General features: G+C 37.5%; 2 protein-coding genes and 1 long non-coding RNA gene across 3 annotated transcripts; 2 read left to right on the plus strand and 1 right to left on the minus strand.

Annotated features, from left to right (window-relative positions):
- Positions 1–15,552: 15,552 nt before the first annotated feature.
- Positions 15,553–16,026, minus strand: LOC138907325 (NAC domain-containing protein 41-like). Its single transcript, XM_070197921.1, has one exon. The coding sequence runs from the start codon at positions 16,024–16,026 to the stop codon at positions 15,553–15,555; it is 474 nt and encodes a 157-aa protein (XP_070054022.1).
- Positions 16,027–17,164: 1,138 nt separating this feature from the next.
- On the plus strand, positions 17,165–19,160 carry LOC138908709 (uncharacterized). The gene is made up of 2 exons (XR_011415111.1): positions 17,165–18,362; positions 18,478–19,160. It is a non-coding gene; the product is annotated as an uncharacterized lncRNA (long non-coding RNA).
- Positions 19,161–19,511: 351 nt separating this feature from the next.
- Positions 19,512–22,905, plus strand: LOC138907326 (uncharacterized). Its single transcript, XM_070197922.1, has 4 exons — positions 19,512–20,478; positions 20,942–21,512; positions 21,829–21,975; positions 22,143–22,905. The coding sequence occupies exons 1-4, from the start codon at positions 19,512–19,514 to the stop codon at positions 22,903–22,905; spliced, it is 2,448 nt and encodes an 815-aa protein (XP_070054023.1).
- The last annotated feature ends 1,160 nt before the right edge of the window (positions 22,906–24,065 follow it).

A 24,065-nucleotide genomic window follows, 5' to 3' on the forward strand; every position in this document is an offset into this window, starting at 1 on the left:
TCCATTGATGGCCATAAAACACATGTTGGCAATTTCTTCATGGTCAGATTCTTCTTCATCACTCCAAGCTCCAAAGGATTTCTTATTTTGAAAGTTCGTGCTGAGTTTCTTTTTCAGTTCAGGGCATTCAGCTTGAATGTGTCCATGTTTTCCACATTCATAGCATCTTCCATCATTTTTATCATTATCATTGTTCATCCTTCCTTTTCTGAAGTTTGATTTACATCTACTACTATTTCAGTTTTTCCTCATCATTCTTGTTACAACTTGAGAGAGCATAGCTATATTTTTATCTTGTTCTCCTCCTTCCTCTTCCTCTTCATTTTCTTGTTCAGCCACAGTTGCTTTGAATGCATCTGTCTTCTTCTTTTCTTATTGAATTTGCCTATCTAAGTGTGTTTTCTCAAATACAATTAGATCACCTCTAAGTTCATCATAGGATATCTTGTCAAGAACTTGACTTTCTAGAGCAATGACTTTAGGTTGCCAAATCATGGGAAGACTTCTTAGAATTTTTCTGACTTGTTCTCCGCTTTTGATTGGTCTACCAAAAGACTTTAAATATCCAAGGATTTTGCTGAACCTGGAGAACATTTCCTCTATTGATTCTCCATCCTTCATTTGAAATAATTTATAGTCTCGAACTAGGAGATTTATCCTTGTTTCTTTCACTTTGTTGGTTCCTTCATATGTGACCTCTAATTTATCCCACATTTCCCTTGTAGTTTCACAGCTTGATATCTTTTCATATTCTTCTACATTGATAGCAATGTACAACATATTTTTTGTTTTAGCATTCAATGTTATGACGGCTGATTGTTCTTTAGTGTAATCATCTAAATCAAGTGGATCAGTTGATACTATGACTGGACCATTTTCATCTTTCTTTGGCAAAATTGGAAGATTTCCCTTTTTGATCACGCGCCAAATTTAATGTCATATGACATAGTTTAGGTCTCCATACGTACTTTCCAATGAGAAAAATGCTGGCCGTTAAAATACGGGGGTTGTACTTGAGAATTTCCTTCTTGAAATAGCGCTCCAACGATTGTATTTGATCCCATGATCTTTTCCTCACTTGCTGTTAAGCAAAGTTTGTGAGCCTTGCTATGATACCAATTGAAAGTACAAGAGGGGGGGATTGTAGTCGATTTAAAAATCTTAATTGACTGAGTGTAAGTTTAGTCGACTAGACTTTGCACAGTAAGGAAGACACACCAATTTTTATACTGGTTCAGTATCGGTGTAGTACCTACGTCCACTTCCCTTGGGTCACAATAGTTCTGTTAGATCTGTGATAAATGTTTACAATAGTGATGGTTTTAGTACGTTCACCATCAACGATATACAGCAACAATGATTTTTGCAATGTTGACACAGCTCTTGTTTTGTGTTCTAAACTCTTCCTATCTTTTGTGACACTTGTAGACTCAAGAATACAGTATTTGTACTAAGAACTAGAAATGTTACGTAGACGTTGCAGATTGATCTTTGATTGAGGAACAAAATCCTCTAAGAGATTTGACCCAAGGGGTGCCTCCGAATCCTGCACAAGAGATGGACTGGATTTGTTTACGTCCTTCCCTTTCATATCCATATTCAAGGGAGTGATTTGTGGCTTGATTTGGTTGATCAATCTTCATTATCTTCAGATTCTAAATTGATGTTTTTAACTTTAATACCACACAAGAGGGAAGGTGATTTGTGTGGTACCAAATTTTTTGCGTAAACTGATTATAAAAGGACCAGGTTCTTCTATGTGTTCCTTAACCTACTATTGCTAAAATAGTAAATGCGGAAAGTAAAGAACACAAGTATTTTATGTGGAAAACAACTGGATCAAAAGGTGAAAAAACTACGACCTACTTCCCAGTAGGATTTTCCCAAACTCTTCCACTAAATCACTGAGCCAAAAACTGCATTTACAAAATACTTTTGTAAACTTAGGATTAACTCTAATCTCGTTGTGGCAAACAGCCTCTAACTGTTGCAACAACTTCAAGTTAACTCTAACTTGAATACTCTGAGTACCTATTACAATTGCCTCTAGATAAAGCTAAAAGGTACAATATGAAAATACCTACTACAATCGAACTAGAATAAAAGACAGACACTTGGAGCTGGTTCTTCAATCTGGTTCATGTAGCTTCGGGTTTGCACACTTGAATCACACACGAATTGTTTGCAAAATGCCTTGCTATTTTGCTCTCAATTGACGTTTAACTTCTGCTTTTGTGCATGCCTGTAGAATGAGAACATCCTGTAATATATAGAGTTAGTAGATGAAGAAATAACTAGAGTTCTAATGCTACTCTTCCTTAGTGGAAGAGTTTTAGTTGATCTCAACTTCTAACTCCTCCCTTATCTTGGATAGTGTTCTCTTTGATTAAAGAGTCCTTCTCCTTATCAATTATGCAACCTTTTCGATCAGGAGATATGAATTATACCAAGTTAAGCTTATCTCCTTCACGTGCATCCCGCATGCTCAAATCTGCCCTTGTTTATGCACATAAGGGATGAACCTGGTTCATGCTTGAGCTTTCTTTGTCAATCTTCAAAACTAACCTTCACTTAGGCCAACAAATTCTCCCTTTTTGATGATGACAAACTCTGTGTTTTTCATAAGCTTAGGCCTTGTTACTTAGCTCAACATTAACACAATGTTAGAAACATTTTTCCTTTTTATCACTTATCATCAAGGACCAGGTTCATTAGGTTATAAACATCAATGTTCAAAGTGTAAAGCACAACCTTTTTCCCCCTTTTGGCATCATCGAAAAGTTTGCATAAAAAATGTACGATACCTAGATTTTAACACTTACTCATGGCCACTGGGGCTACTTCAAATGCAATCATGGGTTAATCATCATAGATCAAGCTAAAAATTTTAACCATCAAAGAAATACAAACAAACAGTTAGAGCAAAAGACAGTGAATTTTATTGATGATTGATAAGATTCTACCACAAAGCATAAGAAAAAATAAAAACACTGGAAAAATGAGAAAAAGAACCAAAAAAATCCCAAACTGGGTAACTGGTTGATCTACACTAGGCTAGGAGGCTTAAGGCTGGGAAGGACTAGGTACTTGGTTTTTGGCTTGGAGAAGTTTCAGCATATTCTAAAGAATGCCATCATTCTTCTACTTTTCTCTTGCCAGCTCAGTTCTGAGAGCATCTCTCTCAGTCTCCACTTGTAACGACCCAGCCAGTTGTTTTAAAAGTAATAGCCCTGATCCCCTATTTACTGTTTCCCCCATACCTTTTCTACTTATGTGACTTGTCGGGAGGCTTTATTTTTGTTTTTGGAGTGTTTTGGGACACTTAGTCCCTAAAACGGGAGCTTAAGTCTTAGGATTTTGACTGGAGTCGGAACTATATGAAGATGACTCCAGAATTGAGTTTTGTCAGTTCTGTTAGCTCCATTGGGTGATTTGGGGCTTAGGGGCGTGTCCGGATTGTGTTTTGGGGGTTCGTAGCTTATTTAGATTGGAAATAGCGAAAGTCTAATTTTTGGAGATATGGACCGGTAGTGGAAATTTTGATATCGGGGTCGGATTCCAATTCCGGAAGTTGTAGTAGGTCCGTAATGTCGAATAAGACGTGTGTGCAAAATTTGGGGTCAATCGGACATGGTTTGATTGGTTTCAGCATCGGTTGTCGAATTTGGAAGTTCCAAGTTCTTTAAGTTTAAATCGGCGGATGATTTGTGATTTTAGCATTGTTTGATATGGTTTGAGAGCTCGACTAAGTTCGTATGGTATTTTATTATTAGTTGGTATGTTTGGTCGAGGTCCCGGGGGCCTCGGGTGAGTTTTGGGTGCTTAACGGAGTGAGTTTGGGACTTATGCAATTGCTGGAGCTGCTGCACCTGGTCTAATCGCACCTGCGCACTTTAGGCCGCAGGTGCGGCACCGCAAAAGCGGCCATGAAGCCGAAGAAATGGTTTTGACCCTGTCCAGCTGGGACCGCAGGTGCGGCCATAGATCCGCAGAAGCGGACGCACAGAAACGGAAGAGAAGCGCAGAAGCGGGCTCGCAGAAGCGGCCCTTGATCACAGATGCGGACTCAGTCCCCCTTAAGTGATTTTCGCACCTGCGATGGAATTTCCGCAGGTGCGGTTGAAGGCTCGCAGAAGCGAGAATTTTGGGCAGAAAAGTGGAAGAATCGAGGGTTTTATTCATTTCTTCATTTTTGGACTTCGGAGCTTGGGAATTGGCGATTGTTCGAGGGATTTTCAGAGAGAGCTTTGGGGTAACGATTTCTAACTCGTTTTTGGATATATTTCATTAATCTATAGTTATTTTCTCCATTTAATTTTGGATTTGGATTGAAAAGTTGGGAGAATGGGGGAAAAGTTCCCTAACTGAATTTCTGAGTTTTGATTGGGATTTAGACATCGGATTTGGATAATTTTGGTACGAGTAAACTCGTGAGTGAATGAGTGTTCGTATTTTGTAACTTTTACTCGATTCCGAGATGTGGGCCCGGATCGACTTTTTAGGATGGATTTCGGAAATTTTATTAAAATCTTGATTTCATTAATTAGATTAGTTTATTATAGTTGTATTTATGATATGCAATTGTGTTTGGCTAGATTTGGGCCATTCGGAGTCGGATAATCGAGGAAAGGGCATTCTTACGGATTGATTGAGCTTGACTCGAGGTAAGTGGCTTGTCTAACTTTGTGTGGGGGAAATCCCCTTAAGATTTGGAACTATTGTGATATGTGAGCACCGTGTACGTAAGGTGACGAGTACGTACACAGGCTAGTTGTGGTAAAACCTGATTTTCTTACTAAGCAGCAACATGTTTTTCTTTTATTTTGAGTTATACCATTTTAATGAATATTAATCAATTTCATTCTTAATTGAGTTATTCAAATATGTGTAGCTATCCTGTTTTGTCTAATACAGCATGTCTATGTGTCTTAATTGTTTATGTGAACTCTGTGCAGCATGCTTAGTGAATTTCCTGCTTCTTCCTTGACTGGTACTTAGTCTAAATCGTAAGATTTCATGATGTAGTTGTATTTATATTGTTTGCGCTGCATTTTTACTTTGGGACTACAGAACGGTATTCCGGGAGATCCCCATGTACTGCATATTTACTTTGGGACTACGGAACGGTATTCCGGGAGATCCCTTTGTCTTGCATATTTACTTGGGGACTACGGAACGGTATTCCAGGAGATCCCCCTGTACTGCATATTTACTTTGGGACTACGGAACGGTATTCTGGGAGATCTCCCTGTCTTGCATATTTATTTTGGGACTATGGAACGGTATTCCGGGAGATCTCCCTGCACATTTACATTTGGGACTATGAGACGGTATCTCGGGAGATCCCCTATTGTGTTTCTGTGTACTCAGCTGTTACCTTTTATGATTTCATTATTGTTAAATTTCAGCCTTTATTTTATTGTGGTATTTTACTCTATATTATTTTATTATATATTTACCAGTAAGGCCCTGACCTGACCTCATCACTACTCGACCGAGGTTAGGCTTGGCATTTATTGGGTACCATTGTGGTATACCCATGCTACTCTCTGCATATGTTTTTCGTGTGCAGATCCAGGTGCACCTTATCAGCCACACTATCAGTGAGCCGGGACAGCTTTGGAGACTTCAAGGTACATCTGCCATATCCGCAGACCTCGGAGTCCCCGTCCACTCTTTCTCATGTACATTATCTTATGTATTTTTCCTTGTTAGACTCTGATGTATAGAGACACTAGATATTTCCTTCTGTAGTTTGTAATTCACGATGTTCCGGGTTATGGGATTTGTTGTGTATTTTTGAATAGTTGGTTAAATTTTTATTTTTATTTTATTATTCCGAAAAATGTTAGGCATACCTAATTGTAGAGACTAGGTGCCGTCACGACATCACACAGAGGGAAAATTGGGTTGTGACACCACCTCTGCCAACCTCTTCTTCAGCCTCTCAATCTCAGCATCCTTAGCCCCACTTTCTTGCACCAAGGCTCACACCTTGCTATTCACTGGTACCTTCTTGGAAGAAAGGAAGGATTCCTGAGGCCTGCGAGGGATTCCTGTTCAGATGAAACAGGTTCATCTCTATTTTTCCCAAGTTGAACCAGCCCTTCAGCAGCTTCGATAGACCCACTTCCCCCTGTTTTCTTTACACTCTCCTCTACTTCAGCAAATTTTTCTCCCCAAACAACCATTGCACATGTGTCTTTGGTTAAACTAACAGTAGTGGGTGAAGAATCAGTCACTCTTTTACCCTTTCCCCTCACAACACTCCTAACTCCCTAGCTCTCTTTTTCTTTTCCCTTTTTATTTTTACCACCAACTTCTCCAGATTCAGCACTTTCACCGCCTGCCATAGACCCTACTAGTACAAACCTATTCTCCAAATTTGTACCTGTTCAATTTCAGAAGAAACAGTTTCTTCCCCCTCAGTAGCATATTTGAATGATTCTTCAGATTTCTGGGGTTCTTCTTCCTTACCCGCTTTCAATTTTTCATTTATTTTCTTGATTTGCTCTCTCCCCGCAACAACCTTGCGAGCAAGCATCTATACTATTTTCTTAGAGGTTGGGGTGGTGTAAGGGATGATAGTGGGTATGAAAGTCTAATCAAACTGAATCTCAGTTTTGAAAAGACTTTGGAGTTTATCCCTAGAATCTAGGTACTTCAATTCGGTTGGGACTCTTTTGAAAGAAATTGGTTCACTTGTAACGGATAAGTCCAAAAGGAGTTTGAAATTAAGTAGGACTCTGCTCATGATCCAAATATTATTATTTCAAATTATGCAGAGTGTAGAAAATATACCGTGTTATCCTGATGAACCAGGTTTTTCACTGATAATTCTCGTGTGTAAGTCTAAATTTGCCAAAATAGAGAAATTATCATTAGAGATTAATGAGTCATTTTAACACATGGCACAAGAGTATACTATTGAAAGTATGAGTCTGAGCAAAAATTAATCTAATTATATACATATTTTCAAATTTTCTAACCAAAAACAATTTTTTAAAATTTTTTTTTCTCGTTGTGAATTCTGAATTGGTCCTTTTAGGTGATCTTAATCATCCCTAATTCTAACATGTTCCTTTCAAAGTGATCTCTACTTACGGCTTTTGTGAAGACGTCAGCTATTTGCTTGTCAATAGCACAAAATTCCACAGTGATCAACCCTTTTTCATAGTTATCCCTCAAAAAATGATGCCTAACATCTATGTGCTTAGTTCTCTTGTGATGAACTGGATTCTTGATCATACTAATAGAACTAGTGTTATCACAAAAAATGGGGATACAACCAACATCAATTCCAAAGTCCATTAATTATTATTTGATCCACAACAATTGAGCACAACATGAAGCAGCAGCAATATACTCAGCTTCAACAGTAGATAAGGCCACTGAATTTTGCTTTTTGGTATCCCAAGACACAAGACATGAGCCAAGAAAGTGTGTCATACCTAAGGTGCTCTTTCTATCCACTAGAAAACCTGCATAATCAGCATCAACATATCCCACTAGATTAAAATTACTACCTTTTTGGATACCATAGATAGAGATCAGTGGTGCCTTTTAGATATCTCAAAATTCTCTTGACAGCAGTCAAGTGAGACTCTTTTGGATTTGCCTGAAATCTTGCACAAAGCCTACACTGAAAACAATGTCAGGTCTACTAGCAGTGAGATACAACAATGAGCCAATCATTCCCCTATACAACTTCTGATCAACAGATGAACCAGGTTCATCTATATCCAACTTTGTAGTTGTTGCAATAGGAGTGTCAATTTCTTTGGAATCTTCCATTTTAAACCTTTTAAGTAACTTTTTTACATACTTCTGCTGATGGATCATAGTTCCATTTGAATTTTGTTTAATTTGTAAGCCTATAAAGAAATTAAACTCACCAACCATGCTCATTTCAAACTCACTCCCCATTAGTTTAGCAAATTCTTTAATTAACTTATCAGTAGTTGCTCCAAAACTTATATCATCAATATATATATATCTGAACTACAAAGAGATCTTTACCTTTTTTCTTTCAAGAACAAAGTATTGTCAATTTTACCTCTCTTGTAGTCATGCTCAAGCAAAAACTTTGATTATCTTTCATACCATGCTCTTGGAGCCTGCTTGAGCCCATAAAGTGCTTTGTCAAGTTTGTACACATGATCAGGACTTTCCTTGCTTTCAAACCCCGGAGGTTGCTTGACAAACACTTCTTCCTTTAGATAACCATTGGGGAAGGCACTCTTGACATCCATCTGGTGAAGGGTGAATTCCATGTAAGCAGCAAAGGCTATGAGGAGTCTTATTGCTTCCAACCTTGCAACTGGAGCAAAGGTTTCATCATAGTCTATGCCCTCATCTTGGCTATATCCTTGAACCACCAATCTTGCCTTGTTCCTTATAATTGTTCAATCTTTATCAAGTTTGTTTCTGAAGAACCATTTTGTGCCAATTATCGATCTGTCCTTGGGTCTTGGTACTAGATGCCAAACTTGACTCCTTTCAAATTGGTTGAGTTCATCTTGCATTGCATTTACCCAGTCTGCATCATGCAAAGCCTCAGCAATATTTTTAGGTTCAATAAGAGATAAGAAGGCATCAAAAGCACAAAGATTTTTTAATGAAGACCTGGTTTTGATTTCAGCGGTTGGATCAATGATTATGTTCTCAATGGGATGAGAACTTTGATACTTGTAAGATTTTACAACTAACTGGTTTCCCCTTGATGTTCCTTTAATGCTTTGTTGCTGTGGAATAGGTTCATGGACAGGTTCCCTTGAGGTTTGAGAATCCTTCCTCTTTGTTCTATTCCCCCTATCATGTTGCCCTGGGTGGAAGAACCTGTTCCATCACCTGTTCCTACCTCTATTGCAGCTTCAGTCTGGGCTGTCGTTTCATTTGAGTTTCTTACTAGCCCAATTGCTTCATCATCATGTTCCTGGATCTCAGAAAGAATGTTAGTTTCATCAAAAATCACATGAACACTTTATTCTACACACATAGTTCTTTTGTTATATACCTTATAAGCTTTGCTATGTGAAGAATATCCCTAGAGAGTCTTTACCATTATTGTGCTCAAAGCAATTGCATCCAAATGCCCTAAGATGGGATATGTTTGGTTTTCTCCCTTTAAGTAACTCATAGGGAGTCGTCTCTATAAGAGGTCTAGTCATGCACCTATTTATGATGTAGCATGCAGTATTTACAGCTTCTGCCCAGAAGCTATGGGGCAATTTACTAGAAACAAGCATAGTCCTAGCCATATCTTCAAGTGTCCTATTATTTCTTTCAACTACTCCATTTCGTTGTGGAGTCCTAGGAGCAGAAATATTATGATATATGTCATGCTCATCACAAAATTCAACAAATTTAGCATTTTTAAATTCAGTGCCATGATCAGACCTAATTGATGCAAGTTGATTACCTAGTTGTTTCTGAGTTTTTCTAACAAAAGAAGTGAACATGTCAAATGCTTCATCTTTAGATGTTAAAAACAATGTCCAAGTAAACCTAGATTAATCATCAACAAGCACTATCACATATCTTTTACCACATCTGCTTAATGTTCTCATTGGACCACAGAGATCCATATGGGCCAGTTCCATCGTCCTGGTGGTGCTTACCACTTTCTTGCATTTAAAAGAGGATCTTACCTGCTTCCCCATTGCACAAGCCTCACAAACTTTGTGTTCCTTGAACTTGATGTTAGGCAACCCTATCACCAGGTCCTTGAAAACTAATTTGTTGAGTTGACTCAGACTTGAATCTCCACGTTTCTTGTGCCAAAGGAGGGGATCATTGTCCAATACACTTAAGCAAGTGAGTTCATTTTCTAAAAGTGTGGACAGATCTACAATATATATATTGTTCACTCTTTTTTCCTGCAAAACAATCTTGTCAGTGGTAAGATAAATCACAAAACATTTGGTAAAGGTGAATGCTACCAAGTTACCTCCATCACACAGTTGTGATACACTGATTAGACTATATTTTAAGCCATCTATCAAGTAGACATTCTCAATAGAGTGAGAATCAGTCTTACCTACCTTTCCAACCCCAATGATCTCACCTTTCGTCCCTTTTCCAAAGGAGACATTACCTCCTTTGAGGTCCTCAAGTGAAAGGAACTGGTTCTTACTTCCTGTCATGTGCTTTGAGCAGCCACTATCCATGTACCATATTTGGCTTCTTCCCTTCACTTGGACCTGCAAAAGGAAATCAGGGGTTAGTCTTAGGAACCCAAACTAGTTTGGGTCCCTTTCTATAGGCAAAAGGATGAATCAGATTCTTTTTAGCCCAACTTGGTAGCCTATTCTTCCCTTGAACAAATTATTTATTCTTTTGGCTTGCCTTTTCTTTTGCATTGCATTCACTTTTATAGTGACCTGTTTTACCATAGTGAGTACAAATCTTGTTCTCAGGAAGTGTAAGGTACTTACTTTTGGGATCCCATTTAGGTGGAATATTCCCCAAGCCAAGTCCTCTTCTATTGCTACTATGATATTCCTGTAGCCATGAAAGTGCATCGGAGGACCTATTCCATTTACAAGTTTTGTCTAGTTCATGCTTGACTTTGCCTAGATCTTCTCTCAAAATTCTAACCTGCTTATCCTTCTTATACAACTTATCTTTTGATTTACCTACATTTTCTTCTAGAGTGAGTTGTGTGTAATCTGTTGTCTTCTTACTTGTTCCTAATTTCAGTTTTAGGTTTTCAGATCTAAGATCTAGGACATTTGATTCAAATGCATGAACCTGGATCTTTAATGCAGTATTTTCACTTATAGTCTCACTAACTCTAAGTTACAGGTTCTTACACTTTGCTTTCAAAATCACACATTCCTTAGACAGTTGTTCCTTTTCATTGTTTACATCCTCAGATTCATCAATAAAATCTAGAAGTAATTCAGATAGCCTTTCTTTAGACAAAATTTAAATGATGTCTTTGAGATGAATTACACTTACCTCAGATTCCTTATCAGATTCTCCAATGGCCATAGGTGCTTGTTCATCTCCATCTTCATCATCTGAGCTTTCTCCCCAAGCAGCAACCATAGCCTTTGTGATCCTTTATTCTTCTTGGGTTGAACCTGTTCCTTCTTCCTGATTCTTCATTCAGCTCTTTCCTTCTTCCATTCAATTTCCTATTGAGGGCAGTTCTTGATGTGGTGATCAGTCTTACCACACTTGTAGCATCCCTCATTGGTTTGCCTTTCAGGAGCCTTTGGTTTGCTGTAGCTTCCACTTCTTGAAGGACCCTTTCCTCTCTTTAGGTACTTCTTGAAGTACTTTGTGATCATAGCCATTTCATCATCTTCTAGATCAAAACCTTCAGTGATTCTGAGTGCCAGGCTCCTTTCCTTCTTGGGTACATCCATCTTGATTCTGAGTGCCAGGCTCCTTTCCTTCTTGGGTACATCCATCTTGATGGTTTGCCTTCTAAGTTCATAAGCAGTGAGATTTCCAATTAGCTTATCCAACTTAAGAGTGGCAATGTTCTTTGATTCCTGAATGGTAGTGATTTTGCTCTCCCAAGTAACTGGCAGAACCCTTGTCAAAATCTTCTCAACTCTGTCTTCTTCAGAAATAATCCTTCCAAGAGGCTTAAGTTCATTTGTCAGTATAGTGAACCTTGTATACATATCTTGGATGGTTTCCCCTTCCTTCATGGTGAAATTCTCATATTGAGAATATAGTAGTGTTCCTCTGGACCTCTTCACTTGAAGTGTTCCTTCATGGGCCACTTGAAAAGTGTCCCAGATTTCCTTAGCAGTGTTACAGCTTTGGATTCTATTGTACTCATCTGGACTGAGTCCGCAAACAAGCCATTTCTTGGCTTTAGCCCATTTCCTCAAGTCGTCAGCAGTGCAGTCAGCTCTTGTCTTTGCCACCTCTTCTCTTTCGACATTTATCTTCATGGTAGCCAGTGGGCCATCTGTGACAATGTCCCATAGCTCATAGTCTTCTCCTATGATGTGATCTATCATCCTGTTTTTCCACCAAGAGTAATACTGGCCATTGAAAAATGGTAGCCTAGCAGTGGATTGCCCTTCCCACTTTCCAGGCAGTGCACTCATCTCGATCTTCTCCTAAGGTGTTAGCCTCTTCAAGGATAACCCGCTCTGATACCAATTGATGTTTTTAACTTCAATACCACACAAGAGGGGGGTGATTTGTGTGGTACCCAATTTTCCGCCTAAACTAATTATAGAAGGACCGAGTTTTTCTATGTGCTCCTTAACCTACTATTGCTGAAATAGTAAATGTGAAAAGTAAAGAATACAAGTATTTTACATGAAAAACACCTGGCTCAAAAGGTGAAAAAACCACGACCTACTTCCCAGTAGGATTTTCCCAAACTCTTACTAAATCACTGAGCCAAAAACTTCATTTACAAAACACTTTTGTAAACCTAGGATTAACTCTAATCCCGTTGTGGCAAACAACCTCTAACTGTTGTGACAACTTCAAGTTAACTCTAACTTGAATACTCTAAGTACCTATTACAATTGCTTCTAGATAAAGCTGAAAGGTACAATATGAAAATACCTACTACAATTGAACTAGAATAAAAGACAGATACTTTGAGCTGTTTCTTCTATCTGGTTCATGAAGCTTCAGGTTTGCACACTTGAATCACACACGAATTGCTTGCAAAATGCCTTGCTATTTTGCTCTCAATTCACATTTAACTTCTGCTTTTGTGCATGCCTGTAGAATGAGAACATACTGCAATATATAGAGCTAGTAGATAAAGAAATAACTAGAGTTCTAATGATACTCTTCCTTGGTGGAAGAGTTCTAGTTGATCTCAACTTCTAACTCCTCTCTTATCTTGGATAGTGTTCTCTTTGATTAAGGAGACCTTCTCCTTATCAATTATGTAACATTTTCGATCAGGAGATATCAATTTTACCAAGTTAAGCTTATCTCTTTCACGTGCATCCCACATGCTCGAATCTGCCCGTGTCTATGCACACAAGGGATGGATCTGGTTCATGCCTGAGCTTCCTTTGTCAATCTTCAAAACTAACCTTCACTTAGGCCAACATAAATCAGTCCTTGAAATACGGCCTGATATTCTTTAGCAGCTACACTTGATATGTTTCCTTCTTGAAAGCCTCAATGTCTTTTGATTTAGCCTTGACTTCCTTTAGCGCCTGGACTTGATTTTGTTTCCCTTTTGATGGCTTTGACTTCCTTTGATTTAGCATCGTTCTTGTTGCCTTGATCTCGTTTCTTTTCTGATGTCCTTACTAAAAGGACTTCCTTTGAAGTAGTATTGCCTCCTAATTTCCTACAATTAAATGGATATAATTAGATTTGCACTATTGTCATCATTGAAACTTAGGTGTAACAAAGTGGAGTCTTCGAGATGTTTGTGCTGCATGATGCTTCAAAGGGAGACAATACAAGGTATGGCACTATTTCACAACAGCTTGTTAGACAAGGATGAAAGATTTTTTTCATCTAAAGTTCGAATGTAAGGATGAAAGGTTTTTTTCATTTGCCTAAGCCTTGTTAGACAAGATATGATTATGCTAGTGGAACATACCTGATTGATTGAGGTACGCGCAAGATTATCTTAAATTACAATAGAAAATGCTCCATTTGGTTTTAAAATTGAACTTCATGCAAAATTTATAGAAACCTCCCTTATGTTAGCAGAGTGTGAGTGTGTTAGTCTGTTGTGGAGTTAATTGACCAAGTAGCATCTTATATCCATGTTATCCGTATTATCAATTACTCATGATTGATTTCTAGTTTTCGCTGTCTAACTCTCTAAATATATTTAGTGATTAGTGCAAGTGTTTTCAATAAATTGTATAAACAAAAACCATGAGATCATAAAAGCCCATAAATAATTTGGCGAAATGCCAGAGAGAGATATTGTCTCGAGGAACATAATGAATTCGGGTAATAGGAATTAACAAGAACCATAAAGATGTGGAACATAGAGGATTATAATATCCGTTTCCTGCCTCCTTTTGGAAGCAAAATTATTATGCAGTAACGTACTTGTCGGGTTAGGTGAGGTACGAGCAAGCTAATCTTAAATTACAATAGAGAATGCTCTCTTTGATTTTTAAATTGAAGTTCATGCAAAGCTTATATAAACCTCCCTTATTTTAGCAGAGTTTGAGTATGCTAGTCGATTAAGGAGTTAATTGACTAGAATGCCTGCTCGCGGCCTGCTGTTATTCACCTTCCTAGATATCCAAGTGATCGACCTCATTGTCCGAGCAGCCAATATACCTTCTCATTGTCCTAGCAGACTCCTAAATAAGCCTTGAGTAGGGACAAGAGAAAAAGATATAAGCATTTTTGATACTGAATGAACCTTATCAGTGAGGTTAATCAGAGTTGAACCTGGATCTCCAATTTCTAACAACCAACTTGCTTGCTCTGGAGTACTCATTTGCATCAAGTCCTTGTCCTTTATATAAATGTTATGAAGCCATTGAATCCACAGTTAATTTGTCCTTCTTTGCGACACTGCCCAAAGAAGCTTTGCATATTGCAGTTTTATTCCATCTGAAGAATGTCAATTATATTTAGTTCTCCTGCCAAGGTTAAGCTTATAACATCAAGAAATGACAACATTTTTTCTTATTCTCCCTTAACATTTGTCAATGTCCATGAAACACTTCAAAGCGGAACAGGATAAAAGAAAGCTAAGTAGCAGTTGGCCTTTCATTAAGAACGTCACATTATGAGTTATGACTGAACATCGCGAGAAAAAGAAAAATGGGGACAAAAAGAAATTTCATACAGATTGATCACTGGAATGGCAACAATTGGGAGCGTATTAAGAAAATTAATGTCATTCCACCAATGCGAATAAGCTATAATGTTACATTAAAAAATGCTCACTGTATTAGAAAAGATTTATACAGCTTGTCGAAAAATATCTATGTACAACACTCAGATATATACATCTTTTAATATCCGATTTAACTCATCCGAGCTCATTATATCCCATGGATCCAAGCCGTGCACATCTTCGGGCACCTTTTTCGAATTTATTTGAGACATATAAGTCATGTGATCAGCCACTTCAGAGTAATTGCTGCGCATATCAGGCAGCACCGACTGATCAAAATTGAGCATGGTCGTGGCTTCAACAGAATGTTGCCCACAAGTATAAGCAGCCTCTGTAGGTTCCGCTGCTGCTGCTAATGGCTCGACAATATCGACTGCTACATCAACCTCGGGTACACCATCCAATATCTGATTTAATTCGTTTAATTCCTTTCCACCCCATTGATACAAGTCATCAGGCGCATATGGTTCGGCCACTACTTGTAATGGTTCAACAACACTATTATTCATCACCATTGATTCTTGAAAAGCCATCGTTTCAGAATGTTCCAAATTCTTGCACATATTATAATAATTCTTGCAATTGTTAGTAGCCAACAAGCCATCAACAGAACTCGTTACCTCATCAGTTCCATCGGAAACATTATTCAACGTCGTGATTGTGGAAGTTTCGGATGAACTGTTAATGTGGTTCAGCTTCTTGATGGCACAGAGAACATAATCTCTACAGTCTTAGTCGAACTTGTGAAGAATAACCTTAGAAAGCTCGTACTCCTTCATGAGCCAATGCCCATCTTTCTGATCTTCAGGGTAAAACACTTTATTCTTGTAAGACAAATTTGTCTTGAATCCAATATTAACCACTGAAGATGCGTTTTCCATATTTTTGTAGTGAACTGGTTTGCCCTTGTTGTCCTGTTTCCAAGTGCCCTTGTTTCCGACAGAACGATGATACCTCGCGTTGCTTTTCTTCTTCAGCTTTGTGATGAAATAGCGATAACTGGTGCTGTCCTCATCATCACCACAGGGTACTCCGTTGTCGTAAATCTCCCAAGGTTCTTGTTTGCCATAGACAGCAACGTTAGTGGTAATAAATCCAGAATCATGCATCTCTTGTCCAGCAATGAATCTCAACAAGAACGTCAGCCCTTCTGAATCTGTGGGGCGAAAACGGAAACCGTCCTCGAGCTTTAAGTGCGGATCCATGGAATAAACTCAACAAGAACGTAAGTAACTTGCTTGTTCAGAATAACAATGAATGAAATAGAACAAGAATAGTATGAAAGAATGCAATAATTTGCATCTGAGAGGCAGGAAGGGAGAGTTTATGAGATTTTATAGGTTTTGTTTAGCAACTTAAGCAAGCAACAAGTATTTTCCGTTGGTTAGTTAATTATGTTTCTTCCACCCAAAGTAACAATATGGTAATTATTTTCATTTTTTACTAATAAATATGGAAAGTTTCCTAACTATTCATGTGAATTTTTAGATACGTTGCTCAGCCTCCGTTTAGAAATTAACTAGGCACAAAGTAAGGTTAGGTTAAGTTCATTTAGTTTCTTTCGCTCAAAGCAACACTTAAAAAGGCTGTTCTTTTCGAAGAAAAAAAGAAGAAAAGAAGCCCTTTATTTTCCAAACATATTTATATATGGAGACTTTTGACTTCAACGAGAATTAAATTAAACAACAAAATATTCTAGTAGTAAACATTTATTCATGTGATTCTTTGTACTAATAAACTTTCTTTTTTTTTCCTTTTCGATTCAGGAACTACGTAGCAATTATTAATTTTAAAAAAATAGAGAAGTGTTGAAACCAAGTGCGGACATAGCCTTTCGGTTAAGGGTTCATATGAACCTATAACTTTCGACACTGATTATAGATTTGTAAAATTTCAACAAATATTAGATTTGAACTCATAATTTTAATAGTATAATTAATTCAGTGTAAAAGTTGAACCATTAAATTTTAATCATGGATCCGCCTCTGATTCTCACTCCGTTTGACTCATAATTTCATGTATTATCTTCTTTGACAAAAGGAAGTTTTTGCCAATTAGGCCTAATTTTGCACCACTTAAATGTATCTTATAGTAAAAGGAGTGATGCTAAATCGTTATGCGCTACTTAAATTCTTTTTTCAATGTTGAGGAAAACTTTAATAAGGAAATAGTAAAAGAAAATTCCACTAATCGCTCTATTCTTACTGTATAGGAGTAATATATGCAGCTAATTCCGTGTTTTGTGACACAAATAAAATTATGGGTACTGCGACTTCTATAATAAAATCAGAACTTAAAAGTTTTCCTGATTAGATCTTAATTAATTACCATATTATGAGTAATTTGAAACACTACAAACTAGAGTATTGTTACCCTTAAATTTTTATTTTTTTGGATTCGTCTCTAATCACATTTATACATCTCCATTTCTTGTCAGGATTCAGGAATATGAAGATCCAATAGTGCTCGAGACTCACAACACATGAAATATAGAAGCAAAGTAAATTGCATTCTATATGTGGGCAAGACAATACAAGAGGAAAACATAGCTAATCAGCAAAATCTCTTCTATGCTTTAGCCTTTTAAATTACAAGATCTTTGACTTAATTGAAAACTATATAAACAACTCCATGCGCTTCTTGATGCACAGCATTTCCATGGTATCCTATTACAAAGTATCTACAATTCCATGTGCAATAACAAAGGAAAGCTAAGTAACAGTTGGCCTCTTATTAAAAAACACTACAAACGCCAAAATTCTTTTGGAAGCTAACATAAGGTGTTACTACATATACATTAATAAATGATCAATCATACATCTACTAGAATAAAGATTTATGGAGCTAGTTGAAATGCTTCGTTTGGCTCCAACATCTCGTAACATGTATCTTCCCCATCCTAGACAACCAATATAACTGCTCTTCATGTTCCTTCTCAAAAGTAGCCACTTCAGATACCGACTGATCAACAATATTGAACATGGCCGTGGCTTCAACAAAATAAGTGGCATCTGTAGGTTCCGCTGTTGCTGCTAATGGCTCGGCAATATTCATCGCTACATCAACCTCGGGCACATCATCTAATATCTGATTTGGTTCGTCGAATTCCTTTTCATCCCATTGATACAAGTCATCAGGCACTTGTAATTCGGGCGCCTCAAAAGTAGTCCCTGAAGCTGGTTCAACACTATTATTCATCACCATTGATTCCACAGCCTCATGTGATTCTTGAAAATCCATCGTTGCAGAGTAGTGTTCCAAATTTATTTGAGACATATCAGCCACTTCAGAATATTCAATATGTGCTAAATTGCTGCTCATATCTGGCATCGAAGAATCCATTATATCCCATTGATTCAAGCCAAGCACATGATCTTCGGGCATTGACTGATCAAAGCTCATCAAATTCATTTGAGACATATAAGTAACTTCAGAATATTCAACATGCGCTGAATGGCTGCTCATATCTGGCGTCGAAGGATCCAAATTGAGCATGTCCGTGGCTTCAACAGAATCTTGCCCACAAGTATAAGCAGCCTCTGTAGGTTCAACTACTGCTGCTAATGGCTCAATAATATTCGCCTCTACATCTGTTATATCTATGTTTCAATGATGACAAGTGTACAAAACTAATATCTATCTACTTTTGCCTGCAGAGAACAGGGCATTAGGCCCTTCGTTGTTGATCAAGTTATCAAAAAGGAGATAATTCAAATCTAACAAAGATCAAGAAGGAAGGACAAAAGAAATGGGAGACAAGTTGGGTGGTAAACACATCATAGTGGGAGATAATTGGAAGTGGTGCTTCTTGTCATCAAGCACTCCTTTATTATTTAATCCGCTCCACCAACTGGAAACCATTTGACATGCGCTCATCTCTTCGAAGTAAGTATGAAGCATCTCGGCATGGGAACGGCATGGAACAGAGCACTCCATGATTTAACAAATTTCAGCCCATCTCTCTCGAAGAAATCAGAGACACCCTGCTTTAATCCAACAATCATCTCTCTTGAAGAAATCAAAGATACTTGCTGGAATCAGACACAAACACACAACAATACTTGCCTATAAGGACACTAGTGAACTCAAGAGAGTGAAGTGCGCAACTACAAACACTGTCTTCTAAGTCTCTCTAAATCTAAGTACAAACACTGTATTCTTGAGTCTACAAAGGTCATAAAAGATAGAAGGAGTTAGAATACAAAAGAGAGTTGTGTCAACATCCAGAAATTATTATTGCTAAACATCGTTGGTGGTGAACGAGCCAAAACCATCACTTTTGTAATTCTTTATCAAAGATCTAAAAGAACCCTTGTGACCCAAGGGAAATTGGACGTAAGTACCACACCAGTACTGAACCAGTATAAAAACTGTTGTGTCTTGTGTTGCTTTCAAATTCACTGCATTCATCTGTCTTATCTGTGTACTGTACGAAAGCTAGTCGACTAAACTGAAACTTAATCAACTAAGTTTTAATAGTCCACAATTTATCCCCCCCCCCCCCCTTTGTTCTTTCAATTGGTGTCAGAGCAAGGCTCACAAACTTTGCTTAACAGCTAGTGAGAAAAAGATCATGGGATCAAACACAGTTGTCGGTTCACTATTTCAAGAAGGAACCTCTCAGGTACGACCTCCATACTTCAACGAAAAATATTTTTCTCATTGGAAAGTTCGCATGGAAACATACACTATGTCATATGACATCAAAGTTTGGCGTGTTATAAAAAAGATAAATCTTCCGATTCCACCAAAGAAATATGAAAATGATCAAATCATTGTATCAACTGATCCACTTGACTTGGATGATTACACTGATGAACAAGATGCTGTTATAACTGTGAATGCCAAAGCAAAAACTCTACTGTATAATGTTATCAGTGGAGAAGAGTATGAAAAGATTTCAAGCTGTGAAACTGCCAAGGAAATGTGGGATAAATTGGAAATCACATATGAGGGAACCAACAAGGTAAAAAAAACAAGGATCAATCTTCTAGTTCGTGACTATGAGCTATTTCAAATGAAGGATGGAGAATCAGTGGAAGAAATGTTCTCCAGATTCAGCAAAATCCTTGGAGATCTAAAACCCTTTGGTAGACCAATAAAAAACGGAGAACATGTCAAGAAAATCCTTAGAAGCCTACCCACAATCTGGCATCCCAAAGTTATTGCTCTGGAATGTCAAGACCTTGACAAAATATCCTATGATGAACTTAGAGGTGATTTAATTGCTTTTGAGAAAACTCATTTGGACAGGCAAATTCAACAAGAAAAGAAGAAAGCAATAGCCTTTAAAGCAACTGTGGTTGAACCAGAAAATGAAGAAGAAGAGGAAGAAGGAGAACAGGATGAAAACATAGCCATGCTTTCTCAAGTTGTAGCTAGCATGATCAGGAAGTACAGATTCAACAAAAGAGGAAAATTAAACTTCAGAAGAGGAAGGACAAATAATAAAAATGATAAAAATAATGGAAGATGCTCTGAATGTGAAAAACATGGACACATTCAAGCTGATTATCCCCTACTGAAGACAAAACTCAGCAGGATCTTTCAAAAGAAGAAGTCTTTTGGATCCTGGAGTGATGAAGAAAAATCTGACCTTGAAGAAATTGCAAATATGTGTTTCATGGCCATAAAAGAAGATAGCAATGAGGACTCAGGTAAACTCGGTCTTATGGCAGACGAGGGAACTAGTGAGGTACGTCTTCCTACTTATCCTAATTGTTGTGAACTTCAAGAATTTATTAATATTGCTCTCGCAGATATTGAAAGAGTTCTAAATGAACTCAGAAAAATCCAAAGAGAAAAAAAGGACTAGGCCTTAAAGCTGGAAGTGTATGAAATTGAACGTGGCATGCTTCAAGAGGAAGTAAATGAACTTCAACTTAAATTGAATGGATTACAAAGACCCACTAGTCATAGTTCCATCAAATCAAACTCGGCCACTCCATTTAACTATTTTATTAACACTATAAACCTCCAGGCATGCTCTTATTATGGTAAAAATGGTCACAACACTAACCAATGCAGGAACAGAATCAGAGTAGAAAAGGGCTCTAAAAATCCCAATAAACCGTTGTGTTTTTATTGTGGAAAACGTGGTCACACTTCTAACCATTGCAGGTTTAAGGACAATAGGAGATAGGTCTGGCGGCCTAAATCCTCTAGTCAAGCTAACACTCAGAAATCTAACCTTTCAGGACCCAAGCAGGCTTGGGTACCTAAAAACAAGTAATCTTATTTTGCAGGAACACCGCAAGAAGAATCAAAAAGGAAAATGGTATCTTGATAGCGCGTGTTCCAGACATATGACTGGTGACAAACAATTATTCAAAACAGTCACCAAACTAGATGGAGGAACAGTTACCTTCGGAGATAAATCAAAAGGAAATATTATTGGAATTGGAAACGTTCCCCTTAGCTCAACATGTGAAGTGGATGAAGTATACCTGGTTGATGAACTCGGTTACAATCTTCTCAGTAGCAGTCAACTATGTGAAAATGACTATGAGGTTCGTTTTAAGAAATATAGCTCGTTTATAGAAGACAAATCAGGTAAAGTCATTCTTTCAGGTAACAGAGACAAAAATGTCTACACCATCAGTAATATAGATAGTCTTGAAAATCAAATTTGTCTTGCTTCTGTGATCGATAACCCTTGGGTTTGGCATAGAAAGCTTGGACATGCTAGCATGTATACTATCCAAAAACTTTCTAAACATGATCTTGTCATTGGTCTTCCAAAGCTATATTTTTCAAAATATCATATTTGTGATGCATGTTAACTAGGAAAACAAACTCGCTCATCCTTCAAAATCAAAAATTTTATTTCTACTACTAAACCACTTCAACTATTGCATATGGACTTGTTTGGTCCAACCAGAACTGCTAGTATAGGTGGTAGAAAATATGCTTTTGTCATTGTGGATGATTTTTCTCGATTTACGTGAGTTATTTTTCTAAGTCATAAAGATGAAGCCCTAAGAAATTTTAAAGTTTTCTGTAAGAAGGTCCAACGTGAAAAGGGATACTACATTTTTACTATCAGAAGTGATCACGGAGGAGAATTTGAAAGCAGAGCCTTTGAAAACTTTTGCAATGACCAAGGAATCTCTCATAATTTCTCTTCACCAAGATCGCCTCAACAGAATGGAGTGGTAGAACGTAAAAATAGAACTTTACAAGACATGGCTAGAACCATGATTGTGGAAAACTCTCTACCTCAGCACTTCTAGGCAGAAGCTGTAAGCACTGCATGTCATATTATCAACAGATATTTGATTCGGCCCATTCTTAAAAAGACTTCATATGTGCTATGAAATAGTAAGAAACCCAACATTGGTTATTTTCATCCTTTTGGATGCAAATGCTTCATTCACAATAATGGAAAAGACAATCTGGGTAAGTTTGATCCAAAAAGCGACGAAGGTATATTCCTTGGATATTCTCCCTCAAGTAGAGCATATAGAGTCTACAATAAAAGAACCTTATGTATTGAAGAATCAATTCATGTTATCTTTGTTGACACTAACCCTCACTTAGAAAATAAAAAACTTCCTGAAGATGAGGAAATTTCTATTGTTCCAAAATCTACTTTTACAGGAATAGATTGTCAAGAGGAGTCGACTGGTCAGCAAGATCAGTCAACTGAGGAACATAATGAAGTCCAAGAATCTTCTTCAACAGAACAGTTGACAACTGAGAAAAGGGAAACAACTACAACCATCCCAAATGAATGGAAAAGTGAAATTGGGTATCCTCACAAATTCATTATTGGAAATCCACACGAAGGAATCACTACCAGAAAGTCTCAAAAGCTCAATTCCCACATGGCTCTAATTTCTCAACTTGAGCCAAAGAAAGTGGATGAAGCACTAAAAGACGTTCGTTGGGTCAAAGCAATGAAGGATGAACTTGATCAATTTGAAAGAAATAAAGTATGGAAACTGGTTCCAAAACCTTCAAATACTTCTATTGTAGGAACAAAATGGGTTTACAGAAATAAGTTAAACGAATCTGGACTAGTGATGCGAAATAAAACACGGCTTGTTGCGCAAGGTTATTCTCAGCAGGAGGGAATCGACTAAGATGAAACATTCGCGCCAGTAGCAAGACTGGAATCTATTCGAATATTACTTGTGTTTGCTACTCATAAAGGATTTAAACTATTTCAAATGGATGTAAAAAGTGCTTTTCTAAATGGATACATCTCTGAAGAAGTCTATGTAAAGCAACCTCCTGGTTTTGTAAATGATACTCTCCCAGATCATGTATATAAGCTAACAAAAGCTCTATACGGACTCAAGCAAGCTCCCCGAGCCTGGAACGAAAGATTAAGCTTGTTCCTTCTAAATCAAGGCTTCAAACGAGGTAATATCGATACAACTCTGTTTATTAAGCACTCAAATTCAGTTAATCTTATTACTCAAATTTATGTTGACGATATTATTTTTAGAAGTCCTAACTCTATTTTATGTGAAGAATTTTCTCATTCTATGAAAGAAGAATTCTAAATGAGCATGATGGGAGAGTTAACTTACTTTCTTGGACTACAAGTCAAACAGTCTCTCAAAGGGATCTTTATCAGTCAAACCAAGTACATCAAAGAACTTATAAAAAGGTTTGGCATGGAGAATGCTAAGCCCATTGGGACTCCAATGAGTCCAACAACTTTGCTTGACGAAGATTACCATGGAAAAAGTGTTGAAAAAACCATGTACAGAGGAATGATTGGATCCTTACTATATCTCACTGCTACTCGACCAGATATAATATTTAGTGTGTGTAAATGTACAAGGTTTCAGTCGGCTCCAAAGGAATATCATCTTACTACTGTTAAACGCATTATAAGATATCTTATTGGGACCTCTGAATTAGGATTATGGTATGCTCACTCTAAAATTTTTGTCTTGAAAGGATTTTCAGATGCAGATTTTGCAGGTAATAAGATCGACGGGAAAAGTACTAGCGGCACATGCCAACTGTTGGGAAATGTACTAGTTTTCTGGCATAGCAAGAAACAAAATTGTGTTGCCTTATCAACAACTGAAGCAGAATATTTAGCTGTTGGAAGTTGTTGTACACAAGTTCTTTGGATCATGCATCAACTTCTCGACTATGATTTATATCTTACCACAACTTCTATATTCTGTGATAATACTAGTGCTATTTGTTTGGCAAAAAATTATGTGCATCACTCCAGAGCAAAACATATAGAAATCAAGCATCATTTTATTCGTGATCATGT

This window comes from Nicotiana tomentosiformis, chromosome 3 (genome assembly GCF_000390325.3).
Source record: "Nicotiana tomentosiformis chromosome 3, ASM39032v3, whole genome shotgun sequence".
In the NCBI taxonomy this organism is placed as follows: Eukaryota; Viridiplantae; Streptophyta; class Magnoliopsida; order Solanales; family Solanaceae; genus Nicotiana; species Nicotiana tomentosiformis.

What these genes read in the sequence shown, in the direction of transcription:
- LOC138907325 (XM_070197921.1), bottom strand. Translation starts at nt 16,026, where the DNA reads ATGGATCCGCACTTAAAGCTCGAGGACGGTTTCCGTTTTCGCCCCACA.
- LOC138907326 (XM_070197922.1), top strand. Translation starts at nt 19,512, where the DNA reads ATGTCATATGACATCAAAGTTTGGCGTGTTATAAAAAAGATAAATCTT. An exon ending in AAGCTTGGACATGCTAGCAT is followed by an intron (nt 21,513 to 21,828) that starts GTATACTATCCA and finishes TTCTGTAAGAAG; the next exon opens with GTCCAACGTGAAAAGGGATA. An exon ending in CGCCTCAACAGAATGGAGTG is followed by an intron (nt 21,976 to 22,142) that starts GTAGAACGTAAA and finishes GCTATGAAATAG; the next exon opens with TAAGAAACCCAACATTGGTT.